This window comes from Phyllobates terribilis, unplaced genomic scaffold (genome assembly GCF_046119375.1).
Source record: "Phyllobates terribilis strain yellow unplaced genomic scaffold, ASM4611937v1 Scaffold_11__3_contigs__length_659146591, whole genome shotgun sequence".
NCBI lineage: Eukaryota > Metazoa > Chordata > Amphibia > Anura > Dendrobatidae > Phyllobates > Phyllobates terribilis.
In genome coordinates, this window is record NW_027362771.1 from 303,325,916 (window position 1) to 303,340,984 (window position 15,069).

A 15,069-nucleotide genomic window follows, 5' to 3' on the forward strand; every position below is an offset into this window, starting at 1 on the left:
TTTCAGGATTTCCTTAGTATTGCACAGGTGATGGAATTATTGCCTGTGCAGGTGATGCAATTATCACCTGTGCAATACTAAGGAAATCCTGAAAACATGACCTGTTGGTGGGCCTTGAGGACTGGAGTTGGGGAACCCTGCTTTAGACCACTAATGTAGATCTGCTCCATTCATGGCATCATTTCTCAAGGTCCACGCTCTGTCCCGGTAATATGATGCCCTTCAATAGCACAGAATATTCAGGAGCCAGATCAACTTTAATCTAACGGGGTAGATTTACTATTATGTGTATCACTTGACTTTGCCAGAAAATGTGCAAAACCTGGGAACATAGTGCAAATTGTCACATCATGTTGTTTTATACCTATTAATTACACAGCTTGTAACTCATTGGAAAAAAGGAGTACGGCTTTGCAAACAGTGAACATGGCTGAAGATGTGCCAATGTGTACCAAGATGTAGTATAAAATTATACAAAAGTCTATGAAGAGGCACCAAATTTATCATCCCACATGTACCACTGTGATAAATGTGTCTACGTTTACACTGTCTACATATTAGACCTGCTTAGTAAATTTGATCATACATGTTTATGCTTGCCTGGCGCTTTTCATATTCTTCCCCTAGTGGATATAGCATTCTTGACAGCCCTTTTGTAGGACTATTGGTCCTGTACTGCATGTACTGGCAACAGGACCATTGAATAATCCAGTCTTGAGAACCTAGTTGCAAAAAATGTCAATTTCATTTGCTTTTCCGGAAATTATAATTTCTTGGATATTTGACATAACTGGGACTCTGTTCAGCATTTCTGATAATAGTCCAATAATCTAGTCCCATGTAAATCTGTATGTTGGCATGTAAGTGGCATTTTTCCTCTTATCACACATTTTCCCTTCATTAGAACACATTATCGATTGCTTCTTTTCCACAGCACTTTGTTCCTTATTGCTCATTCTTTCCTAGCCAGCCATAACCTTTGTGGTCAGGTTCAGTGATATACTTGTGTCCTTGACGCTCTCCTTCGTCTGCCAGTTGTATGAGACCAAGGCACCGCATCTACTTCATGCCAGCTAATGTTTAGACCTGGCAGTCTCCTGTAAATCCCATGAGAAATTGGCAGCAGCCAAGCTCCACGATTTCATTTCACACCATCTAAATGATTTATCAGAGTCTTTATATGGGCCAGGATTCAGAACCGCTTTCTAAGGTCCTTCGAAAGGGGCTTCAGTTTGGCTAATTGTGATTATTTGTCATTTTTGCCGGCATAAATAAAAAGAACAGCTTTGGCTATAAACTTGCAATAGACATTAGTGTTATTTGGAAATAATGGACATGTGCAGTGCAGAGTTTTAGAGGACGCTGGCCAATGCATCTGGAAGGATTAATCACATAAAATAAAAGGATTTCAGCATGATTGTGGCTGGGCAATGTAATGAATGCTGATTTTATTTCACTAAAAAGACAACAATGTCACACTATATATTAGAAGATAAATAGAGCAAGGTGTTTTAGGCAGCAATGAAATTGGACTGGATTATAGAACTGCATTACTAGAAATGTCCTTCTTACTTTTAATTCAGAGAGTTGAATTTTATGGTTTCAATCTAATTTGAAGCTCCTTTCTGCTTCGATATGACATATTAGCGTTTTGGACATACAGTACTTTTGGCTACAACCATAAAGAAGGAAATCTTCGCCCTGGGCAGCAGTTTGTTATAAAAACAAACAAAGCGCACTTTACTCACAGTCCCCGGGTCCACAGATGAATCCTTCCTGGTCCCGGTGTCCTGTATTGACTGCAGCACTGACATCACGCTGACAGTGTGGCAGCCAATCAGTGAGCTCTTCCTACGTGTACAGAATGCCCCAATCAGAGCCTCTAAGCTCACTGATTGTCTACCATGTTGTCAGCATGATGCCAGGACTGCAGTCAATACCGGACACTGGGAGCAGCAACAGAGACTCAGTGCCTGGACCAGGGGATTGTGAGTAAAGCTAGTTGTTTTTTTTTATAATAAACTGCACTGGAGAGAAAGATTTTCTGAAAGTGGTCAACCCCTTTAAAGGAGTTGCCACTACTTTTTATTATCCCCCTAATGTATTCCCCCGGGGCCCATAAGGGTTTTTGTAAATACCTTGCATTTCAGTTACTGCCTGTGAGGGGCGCTATCACTGGCCGTTTACAGGCATCACGTGACACCCGGGTGCAGCCGGCTCTGACATCCACTAATGTCACGTCAAGTTCCGGCTGCAGCCGGGGGTGACTTACTTCTGATTTCCACGGTGGATGCTGGGTTGTGGGCGGAGTTACCCTGCGCATCACACCCAGCATCCACCGCATGCTTTCCTTCTCCTCATTCATTGGGAAAGCGTGCGGTGGATGTTGGGTGTGACGCGCAAGGAAACCTCGCCCACAACCCAGCATCCACCACAGGGACCACATCACTGATGTCACTCCTCACTTGTCGTGACATCAGTGACGGGTCACGTGGTGCCTGTGAGCGGCCAGCGCCGCTCACAGGCAGTGACTGCAATGCAAGGTATTTACAAAAACCCTTATGGGCCCAGGGGAAATACATTGGGGGATAATAAAAAGTAGTGGACATCTTCTTTAAGCAAGCCCTGTTACAGGAAGTAATAGGTGTGACTAATCAGACAACATGTGACTTCTCCTTAAAAACGCCCAGCATGATTTACAATGTCAAATGTCAGTCTACTTAACTACCCCACTTTCAAAAGTATTTTCTGGAGGCACAAAGAATGACCCTTGTCCTTAAAACATAAAACTAAAGTACTTACTAATTAGTTTTCATAAGCAAAGATGCTGTGAATGCCCGAATAAGGGAGCAATGATGTGAAGCTTTGCAGTTTCTTTGAAAGTTACATATGTAATTGTAACGGGGGGCAGGGTGGCAGTTGGTGGCGAGTGGCTCGTCAGTTTCAGTGATTAAATCCTCACCCTGGCCCGCTACAGAAAAAGGGGACTCGGAGAATCCCTGTGTGTGTGTGTGTTGTGGTGCTTCCATGGAGGAGACCTCCATACTCACTTCTGTCTCCGGATGTTGAGTCTTTTAGACTTCAGAAGGAGAAAACCAGACCAGCTTAAACACGTAAAAACTTCTTTACTTGTAGCCACAGTCACATACAAGGAGTAACAAGTGATACAGTCTCTTTGTGATCTCTTCACATACAGCAGCACTTTACCAGCGATGAAAGTCACGGACACCGATTTGGACATGAAGACCAACGCCAAGCGCGCCAGCTCTCTGGGTAACTCCATTCTCTGTCCCAATGCCTGACCTTCTTGGATCCACCTCCCTTATGAGACTGTCCTGCCTTGGCATGTAAGGTGAAGTTCCCACATTGACCTCTCCATGTACATTTGTTCCTATTGTCCCCGCTGTCTAGACTGTTCGGATTCACCTTCCAGATAAGGTTGTCCCAGAACTCCCAGACTGGGACACACACACACCCTTCTCCTGTACTTTCTCCTGTGTCCTCCTGACACGTCTTCACTAGTCACTGTCCCTCACTCAACTCACTCTGCTTGAAATCAGGAAGTGTCTCAGTTCTTCACTGAACCTGCCCCTGCCATACTGGAGCAGCTCCTAAACCCCTTAACTCTTTCCCAACCATAACTGCATACTCTGTGTGCTACAGTGCCCACCTCTGCACTACTTCTTTTATCAATCCAATAGTCTACCCGCACCAACCTATATTGAACCTATAAGTAACCCATCAGACATTAGATCATATGAATGCTCATATAAAAACATAGAACACAGCATTATGTGCATTAAGAGGGAAGAGGTGCATGACCGTCCCGGTCACCCTCTTACATAATCACATCTAATCCACAACAGGGTGCAGCCTCCCAATGCCATATGTGTCAGTTCATCACTGGTCATGCATTACCATGGTCATGTAGGAGGAGGCTTGAAATGGCATACTATAGAGGCAGGTGGAAAAGCAGGGAAAACAGAGCTGGCGGTGGGTGCTGTCCCTGTGATCAGCCCCCAAATCCTTCTGCTATCTTTATTTTTTGTCCTCCATTTCAGCCCCCTGCAGCCATCTTTGTAGTCTGTTAGGCCACGTGCACACGTTGAGTATTTAGTGAGTTTTTTACCTCAGTATATGTAAGCCAAATCCAAGAGTGGGTAAAAAAATACAGAAGTGGTGACATGTTTCTATTATACTTTTCCTCTGATTGTTTCACTCCTGGTTTTGGCTTACAAATACTGAGGTAAAATACTGACCAAATACTGAACATGTGAACATGGACTCATTGTTTACATCCTGAACTTTCTGTCAACTCTCCCACTATGCTTTGCCTCTAGACCACATTTTCCAGAGGCAGAGCTGCATCTACCCCATGGCTCTCACACAAACACCCTCAGTGCCCATCCACCCCACTTACAAAGCACCATCTTGAGACTCTTATACAGTTTCAAAATGAATAAAATGGCAACACATTCATTATCCCTGCTAGCATTCATCCCACTTCACCTAGTACAATATATGCTATTCTGAGACTCTCCTGTAGTCAGTAATGTTAAAGGTTACATCACATAGTATAGCACAGCCATTGCATAGTATAGCACATCACATAGAATAGCATAGCCTGGAAAAATGCCAGGGCAGGGAATGCCACCACTTAATAATTTTGGACTGAATCTATTTAGTGAGATGATGTAACTGTTCACAGCTTAGCAATAGACATAGTGAAAAAAAAGCGAAAAAAACCCTTTGAACATACTGTACAGATAGAATGTGCAACAAAACAGTGAAAAACAGTTACCATCCGTTTACCCATAGCCATATATGTGGCGGTCACTTTGACATTATCAAGTCGCTCTTTATATTAAAGAGCTTAAAAGGGTTTGTACACAGTCCCATTATTCCTCAGAGTGTTATACATATCTTTTGGTCAATTCGTCATGTTATAGTAAATATTTTAAACTTTGCTTTGATTAATATATAGACAATTAATGGGAACCTGTCATGTCCTATCTACTATCTACACTGCCCCCATAGCGTTGTTAGTGATGCAATGTGCATCATTAACACGCTTTTTTCATTAAAATTGGTGGCAATATAATGAGTATATAGCATTTTATACACTTATATCCTGCCTGCTCGTTCAGTCATAGGGGTGTGATCCTGGTATTCAGTCAGGGGCGGGCGCAGCATTCAGTCAGGGCTGGCGCCGCCCACGTATTTGAATTTTGCTCCTGGCAAGCACTGATATAAGTGGGGAGCTTGCACAGTTTTACACCGCCAGCCTCGGCTCCCTGCGTGTGTGCCCATGACTGAATGCGAAGATCACACCCCTATGACTAAAACAAGCAGGTAGGATATAAGTATTTAAAATGCTATGTACTCATTATATTACCACCAATTTTAATGAAAAAAGCATGTTAGTGATGCACATTGCATCACTAACGAAGCCATGGGGGCAGTGTAGATAGTTGATAGGACATGACCGGTTCCCTTTAAATATACTTACAGTATATATCTTTGATTATTTTGTATTTTAGTATTAGCTTTATAAATGTTATTCATAAAAGCAATAACACAGGGTGTTGTATCTGATATAGAGGGGTCTGTGTGTTAAGCCTTGATTTGTTTCTAAACATATAGCAATCTAGACAGAGCCAGTTTGTAAGGAATTCAGCAGAATCCATAATTTATGACTTTGTTATTCCCAACTTAAATATCTTCTTTCTTAGGTAATATAATGTATTAAGCCATTCCCCTTTCCTTATCTTTGTGGTTGTAATAAAGAGTTGTGACTGAACATCTGAGATTCAGACAAGCCTAGTACACTAACAGACACTGATTGTGTACCCTTGCCTCCGATCGATCAACTCCCTGATTTGATCAAAACTGGCAAATGTGTGAAACCTTTTGAGTTTCTCCTAAAGCTTTCCATACCGGTTTCCACATCATCCATAAATTGAATTTTTGGGAAAAATTTGACGAAGTTGACAAATTCAAAAGATTCGACCATGTTTAATTGTAATGTAATCTAGCACTATGAAAGCCCAGCAACCTCTCTTCTGGCCAAAGTGACAAGTTGATAAGATTACTTCTTTCTTTATTGTGAAGACTAAAATATCTGTGTGCTCTCCCACTCTTTGAACATCTCCAGCTTGCCAGGATAACAGGCCATGCCCCAATGATGGCACCAATCAGTGCTTTGAATGGACTGTAGTAGGTCACCTCATCATGTACCAGCTCAGGAAGGATCAGAGCTTTAAAAGCAAGTAAATTATTAAGTTTCTTCATTTCTGATCTGTGTGCCCTAATAATAATAATTATTATATTGATTATTATTTATTATTAATTTCTCATGATTATATCTCCTGTCTTCCCTGAATTTTTTTTTAACATATTAGTATACTGGTGTAATCACAGAAAAATTAAGAACCACATATTGCATTTCTTTCTGGCATAATATTTGAGTTCTGTCCCAAAAGGATAAGAACAGGGATCAAGCAATGTACACAAACAGCTTAACTATGTTTACAAATACCTATTATAGCATTTAAGATTAAGCAGATGCAATCATCAATATTTGCCCAAAACTGAATTATATACATATAGATATATCCTCACAGGGGAAATACAATATATTGCTCAAACCAGACTTGGTGGCCTTAGAGATTTAGGAATTAAAGAAAAAAAGGTGCCCCCTTCATACTCTAGTTCCCAAGTATAATGTACTATAAAGAAGTCAATACCTTCTGCTGTTTTCTTTCATTAGAGTCAGATTTCCCATTGTAGACTTAGGACAAGAGTAATGTTGGTGAAAATCAATGACAGCTCCCTGGCATGGAGCCTTCACACAGAGAAGCCTGTATCACAGTTCAAATCAAAGCAGCACAGCCGTCACCAGAATGCCCGCCCTATGCCCTCATCCTGCTGCAAAGGCACATAGGAGCAAATTAATCCAGCAGTCTCTTGAAACCAGGGAAAGGGCTTCAGTACAAACATAGATATAAGGAGTGAGCTCATTGTACTTTGCAGTAGAAAAGATAATAGATTTAGGAGTAGGATTTACTTTTGCTTCTCCAGATGTCTAGTGTTTCAGGTGCAGGATTTTATGAAAGTCATAGGAAATCTTGTTTCAGCAGTTTATTCAGATGTTTTTGTTACAGATGTATATTTTGACTTATATAGAACCAATTTTAACTGATACCCTCTTAAAGGGGTTCTTACTATTTTTGAGTTGTGCTCGTATAGGTCAATGCAAAATGCTAACTTTAAGGATCATCTGTCACAAGGCTTCAAAGTTTTAGAGTGCTTAGAAGACGCCTTATTCAAGAATTACATAACTGCAGCCACAATATGAAGGCAGAAACATTAACATCATACCCTATATCAGATCAGGTGGAAAAGGGCCGCTACATAAATTTCTTTAAATTAGGGAGTCTTAGCATCTTTCTGACAGCATTGACTCTTAGATTTCATACACTGAAATTAAAGAATAGACATCATAAAGGGTTTATCTCACATCATTAAGTAGTAAAAACGCAAAACACTTGTAAAAACAAGAAACTTTATAATTTTTTTCTTATTAAAAATCCTCTCTGCTCCCAAGAATGGAAGAATTTTTAATTCTATAGTGTACTGCTTGTGTCCTAGGTTACTGGCTACCACTTCAGTCATTCAGGAGTGGCAGGTTTCCCAAGCAAGGGGCACACATGTAAGCTATATCCTTTAGAGCTTGCAAGCGTAGCTCTGAAGCTTCCTGGATCTTTGGATCAAGTCAACGTTAGTGTTCAGTGTTCCTGCCCTGGTCCAATGCTGCAGAGGCAAAGCAGAAAGCAGTACGGATGAGCAGTGCAGCCATGCTAATGGTCCAAACTACACCTTGCTCTGGGAAGCAGGAAGCCAGGAGGCAGAGGAGCAGTGCACCCCTGAACACAGAGTGCATTCCTTTATCAGCTTGAGGGCCGCCCATTGACTTTAAACGTTGGTCCTGCTCCTCCATTTACATCCTACAAGTGATTGTGTAGCTTCGGGAGTGGGGATCCGGCTGTCTCTGAGTCCCACAGAGCCGTCTCTGAGTCCCCGTAGAGAAGGCAGAGATGGTTTATTACCATCTCTGACTTCTCTATCACTATATATACAGTGCTGAACAAACACTTTCTATGCAGTATTAGGAAGCTCTGACAGTGCTTCCTCTTCCATGCACAGTGGTCACAAGAGCTACTGGGACATAGGAGACCCAAACAGCTCTACAATGCAGCCAGGAGGCTTAATTTCCCTTGTAACAACTGTGGCTAATATACCAGTCCCAGTTATAAGGGCAATAAGAAACAAAAATACATTTCAATATTTAAATGCCCCCCAAAGGTCTTTTGTTACCTTAAGGGGGTCAAAATGTATAAAATAAATGAAAAATTGCTTGAATATGTAAACGAGATACATTTTTACAGCTCTTTAATTATCCTAAATTTAAAAAAAAAGAAAAATATGCCTAATCAGAAATGGGAATAAATGGCCCAGTCTTGAACTGGTTAATAACCAACCAATCTATTTTCCATAGAGAACATGACAAGTTAAATGAAGGTGAAAAGGATTTTTTGGATATAAAATAAATGTAGTGCTGCTACATCTATATTCATTGTCATTACTGGAACAAGTTCAGAAATATATAAAAAAAAAATATTATGATAATAATATAATAAATGGAACAACATGTTTTGTTATAAATCAGCAAATCAGCAACTTTGGAAAGTGCAAAGTTCTGTATTGTATATTCCTATAGACTGGTGGAAAGACAGCCAAAATAAACATTTTTCTGCATAACATCCTGAGATGGAGATCTTTATTTGATTGGTCATCTCGTCTGTTATTGACATGTTAATTATAATTACTTTCTTATGGCAGCTCCTATTAAGCCCGCACCTCCACAGGTAAAAGTTCTTAGTACACTATCATTCCATATGGATGAACACACTGTTTATCTATTTAGAGCTACTCCAGACCATGGAAATGGAAACAATTTAGTAAAAAATGCAATATACACATGTAATTGTTAATTAGATTCATATGTACAGTATGTAGTTAAGGTTATACTGAGAATTTCATTTGACAGCACACCAATTATTATGGCAGAAGTACAATATATCAAAGACACAAAGGTTAGAGATAATATGTATATATGTTCATGTTCTTGCTACTGCATAACTTTGCAACCTATTTTAAAGAAACTCTGATATCATAAATCTAATTGTACTCTAGCCCATATATTATGTAGATTTCCTACCTACTGAGCATATTTACAGACATTTTATTCCCTTTATGATCAGGCCAATTTGTGTTTCGCTCTTTCATTTTATTTCCTCCTCTTCTTCCAAGAGCCATAACTTTTTTTTTCTGCTGACCTAGCCAATCAGGGATTGATCTTTATAGGATAAATTATATGACAGCATCCAAATTACCGTACAACGTACTGGAAAAACGATGGAGTGTACAGTTGAAAAAAAACTAAATTTCGTAATTATTTGTTAGGCTTTGTTTTATTGGCATTTAAGGTCCAGTATAAAGGACCTGGTCACTTGATTCTCCAGGTCAGTATGATTATGGCAATACAAATTTATATATATTTTTTATATATCTTACTTTTTAAAAATAAATGTAAAAATCTTGAACTTTGGAAAAAAACAAATTTGGTTTGTAAAACCATTTTCTAAGACCCATAGCCCCATAACATTGTTTTTGCATGGCAAGATATAGTTTTTATTGGTACCATATTAGGATATAACTTTTTGATTGCTTTTTATTTCATTAATTTGTGGGGAGGAGAGGCAATCAAAAAAACACATTTTTTTACCATATGGGTTAACTGTAAAATTGGATACACTGATAGCATATATGCTTATTTTTTATTGTTTCACATGTTTTTTATTTTATTTATGGATTGAGGAACTTTTGAATTTTTAAATGTTCCATTTTTTTTTAAACCTATTTTTTTATACTTTCAAACATCAAGATTTGATGACTTGTATAATACATTGAAATACTATAGTATTACAGTGTATTGTCAGTTTACTGATAGGAGTAACAAGATGCCAGTGATGTAAGCTTTAGTAATTCCAACTCCTGCTGTTAGAGGCAGGCGCCAGCTGTATAACACAGCTAGCACCTGACCCACATACAGCAGAACTAGCTTAGCTCTTTTGACAACTCTATACTGTGCACATGATATCCTCTGTACATGTCAAGCATGGGTTAAAATAGTCTTCTAAAATGATTGCATATTATCAGGGCAGTTATGCTTTCATGTAGTGAGCATAATGAAGTAAAAAGAGGCAAAGAGTGTGCCCAAAACAGAGAAATATTATATGTGGAAGCGCATTAAGATGCATATATAATATTATATGAACATTATCTGTGTTATTTCACAACTCGATGGTAATGTTACAGTATATGGGTACTGTATGATGTCATATGGACACTGTATAGTAGTATTATGTGGGCACCTTATGGAACAATGTACAGGTATTCTATCACATATCCATACCAGGTTTAGCCAAGTAAACACAAAAAGAATAAAACAAGTCACTTTTCAAGATGCTTGACATTTTAAAACACTATGACAAGTTCCATACAAGTTCATGCAAACAATATTAAGCTACGCTCTGCATTCATGGGAGGACTATTGCCGTGAAGAAAAGTCCTCCTAAATCCTTTCAAAGATGACTTCTGAAAACAGAAAGACAGTCTTCCCAAGATCACAGGAGACATATATTTTTTATAGAAAAATATAAAGGCATATGTAAACACCTAAATGATGGTACATAATGCTAATGAATAAAACATTAAGAAAGTCATGGTTCCCACAGGTTTATTACATTACCATCTAATATCTACTCAGGTTGGACTGGCACTTACGTGTTATGAAGCACACACCAGCCGCAGTGTGGATCTCCAGAGCCGAGACAATCACTGCATGTAGTGTACTGGCCACATGACTCCACTGGGACTCTTGTAAGCTGTAGAAAAATGAAGAAAAAAGTCACATAAAATTATGGTAATGCTTGAAAATGTAGTTTTATTAAATAATCATGATTATTTAGTATGTTTTGAGATTGGCTATATAGAATCGTCTGGACTATTATGGCGCAGTGCATAGTAATTTATTCAGATACTATTATTCTTACTTTTACCATAATGTTTAAAAGTTTATTTACCGTCTCCAGCTTGCTTTTGAGCATTACACATATTTTGTAGACATTTGGATTTGTTATATGTCATAATACACTGTGTGCCGAATTATTAGGCAAATGAGTATTTTGATCACATGATACTTTTTATACATGTTTTCCTACTACAAGCTGCATAGGCTTGAGAGCCAACTACCAATTAAGTAAATCTGGGGATGTGCATCTCTGTAATGAGGAGGGGTGTTGACTAATGACATCAACACCCTATATAAGGTGTGCTTAATTATTAGGCAACTTTCTTTCCTTTGGCAAAATGGGTCAGAAAAGAGATTTGACGGGCTCTGAAAAGTCCAAAATTGTGAGATGTCTTGCAGAGGGATGCAGCAGTCTTGAAAATTCCAAACTTTTGAAGCGTGATCACCAAGCAATCAAGTGTTTCATGGCAAATAGCCAACAGGGTCGCAAGAAGCGTGTTGGCTAAAAAAGGCACAAAATAACTGCCCATGAATTGAGGAAAATCAAGCGTGAAGGTGCCAAGATGCCATTCGCCACCAGTTTTGCCATATTTCAGAGCTGCAACGTTACTGGAGTATCAAAAACCACAAGGTGTGCAATACTCAGGGACATGGCCAAGGTATGGAAGGCTGAAAAATGACCACTTTGAACAAGAAACATAAGATAAAACGTCAAGAATAGGCCAAGAAATATCTTAAGACTGATTTTTCAAAGGTTCTATGGACTGATGAAATGAGAGTGACTCTTGATGAGCCAGATGGATGGGCCAGAGGCTGGATCAGTAAAGGGCAGAGAGCTCCACTCCGACTCAGACGCCAGTAAGGTGGAGGTGGGGTACTGGTTTGGGCTGGTATCATCAAAGATGAACTTATGGGACCTTTTTGGGTTGAGGATGGAGTGAAGCTCAACTCCCAGACCTACTGCCAGTTTCTGGAAGACTACTTCTTCAAGCAGTGGTACAGGAAGAAGTCGGTATCGTTCAAAAAAAACATGATTTTCATGCAGGACAATGCTCCATCACATGCATCCAACTACTCCACAGCTTGGCTGGCCAGTAAAGGTCTAAAAGAAGAAAAAATAATGACATGGCGCCTTTGTTCACCCGCTCTGAACCCCATAGAGAACCTATGGTCCATCATAAAATGTGAGATCTACAGGGAGGGAAAACAGTACACCTCTCGGAACAGTGTTTGGGAGACTGTGGTGGCTGCTGCATGCAATGTTGATCGAAAACAGATCAAGCAACTGACAGAATCTATGGATGGATGGCTGTTGAGTGTCATCATAAAGAAAGGTGGCTATATTGATCACTAATTTTTTTGGTTTTTGTTTTTGCATGTCAGAAATGTTTATTTCTAAATTTTGTGCACTGATATTGGTTTACCTGGTGAAAATAAACAATTGAGATGGGATTATATTTGGTTTTTATTAAGTTGCCTAATAATTCGGCACAGTAATAGTTACCTGCACAAACAGATATCCTCCTAAGATAGCCAAATCTAAAAAAAAAACCACTCCAACTTCCAAAAATATTAAGCTTGAATATTTATGAGTCTTTTGGGTTGATTGAGAACATAGTTGTTGATCAATAATAAAAATAATCCTCTAAAATACAACTTGCCTTATAATTCTGCACACAGTGTAGTATATTATTTTGTCACCAAATTTACAGCCTCCATACATATTACAATTGGCTTAACCTGCCGATTTTGGCACGAAATGAACAGCTGGCTATGTAATGTGTATGGGGGCCTCCTGACTCGACTCCCTCTAAGGCTACGTTCATACGTTAAGCATTTGGTCAGTATATTACATCAGTATTTGTAAGCCAAAACGGGGAGTAGGTGATAAATCCAGTAGTGGTGACGTGCTTCTATTATACTTTTCCTCTGATTGTTCCTCTCCTGATTTTGGCTTACAAATACTGATGCAAAATACTGACCAAATACTGAACACGTGGCCTAACAAATGATGGATGAAACAGTTTAAATTTAAGCACCTGACCCTTTTGTTTTCAGAGGTTTCTGGCAGCATTTTACTCCACTTTACCCATTAAAGTCACTTGAATGCTTGGCTGATCCGAACATCCATATGGAAGGTGGAGTTGGGAGAGAACTGTTGTGTGGCATCGTTGTCACTAGGCCTTCAAAAGTTGTTAGTTAGATTGAGGTCTATCTTTTGGAGAGAGCCTGCAATAGACTACATGCATGTAATAACCTTTTTGTGGCACACTAAACTTGTGCAACAGTAAGCAAAATAAAGAGTTTTAATAAAAGTATGCCAGCACATTTGTTATTACTGTCAGCATCTTCTGAATCTCCCGAGACTATATTTTTCTATACACCACAAGAATGCAATATAAGAGCATGGCAAAGGTCTTCCAATCTGGACTACATACATTAACAGCTATTCCAAGTGATTAAAGTATATTACAAAAAGCCCTAACTTTTAGGTGACACAAATATGAATGTAGTGGTTCAAATGACTAGCTAATAATAATCAATCAAACCAATATTTGCTGTGACCACCTCTTGCCTTCAAAACAACATCAATTCCTCTAGGTACACTTACAGAAAGTTTTCCAAATAACTTGGCAGGGAGGTTGCTCCAAACACCTTGGAGAGCTAACCACAGATCTGTGGATGCACAATTATATAAATCCTTCTATCTCTTTATGTAATCCTTGACAGGCTCCATGTGGAGATCAGGGCTCTGTCAGGGCCATTTCATAACTTCCAGAACCCCTTGTTTTTCTTCATGCCGAATATATCTGATGCCTCCCTGAAGATACTGCATGATGGATAAGTATCTACCTGTATTTCTCAGCACTGAGGACACAATGAATCCTGGCCAACTCACCAACTACATTTTCTGAAATGCAGCTGCAATATAACTCTCTCGTGCGTTGTTGCTATGCACAATCTTGCCATGGTGTATGACCTGTGATATGAAACGGTCTTTCACAACCTCACCCCTGTGGCAGAGTTTGGCTATTGCTCACCCAGTTGACTATGTTTCAACCTACACATCACAATTACTATAATTAACACCCGTTTGTTATAATTGGTTACTCATACACCTGACTATAATCATACTAAGTCCCTGATTTTGTCTGAGTGTACATAGAAGAGTTGATGCTGTTTTGAAAGTAACAACCTAAATTTGATTAAGATTCACTTTGTTTTTTGAGAATTGATTAAAATAAACTATTACCACATCTATTTTTGAAGGCATTCTTACATGCAGATTTTATTACACATATGACTAAATCTTTTTCACAGCATCAGTGATGATAATCATCAGTACTATCATTATCATCATATCTGTATACAAATATCTAGTAACAGATCCACGGGGATTGTTTCTATTATTTTTACTGTAACATGACAATGGGATGGATTACTATACACTTCAGAGCTGCCTGCTCAGAGATCTGTATTTATACTGTTCTAATAATACAAGCCTTTATTACCTAGTAATTGACCAGTAGTGTACAGTACCATGGCCATATACCATATCTTTCATACTGTGCCTCTCATTCACTATCTCATTACTCGAGACTAGATTATGGATGTGATTTATTAATGAGAAGGGAGAACATATTTTCAGGTCCTACTTTGTGCTGAAAGCAGATAGCAGGCTTTACCCACTGCCTCATTATTTGGCTACTCTTATTACCATTGCTTGGGTCTGTATGTCAGTATTGATTACCACAGATTCCCCTTGGCTAAAGGCTTGGAAGAACTTGGAAGCCTCCTCTTACCCAAAGTTCTTTGTGGGGAGCTACATTGCGAGCTCAGCAAAATCGAATCTATTAGGGATGTTTCCTTGGTCAATATCAACTCTTAAATCTGTCCTTCAATACTTTTCCATC

At 39.0% G+C, this 15,069-nt stretch overlaps 1 protein-coding gene across 1 annotated transcript in view; it reads right to left on the minus strand.

Moving 5' to 3' along the window:
• Positions 1-15,069, minus strand: part of PLXNA4 (plexin A4) — a 1,035,275-nt gene that overhangs the window by 429,340 nt on the left and 590,866 nt on the right. Inside the window, exon 5 of the mRNA XM_073652480.1 lies at positions 10,909-11,009. Within this exon, the coding sequence (XP_073508581.1) occupies positions 10,909-11,009 (101 nt within the window). The remainder of the gene's footprint in view (positions 1-10,908; positions 11,010-15,069) is intronic.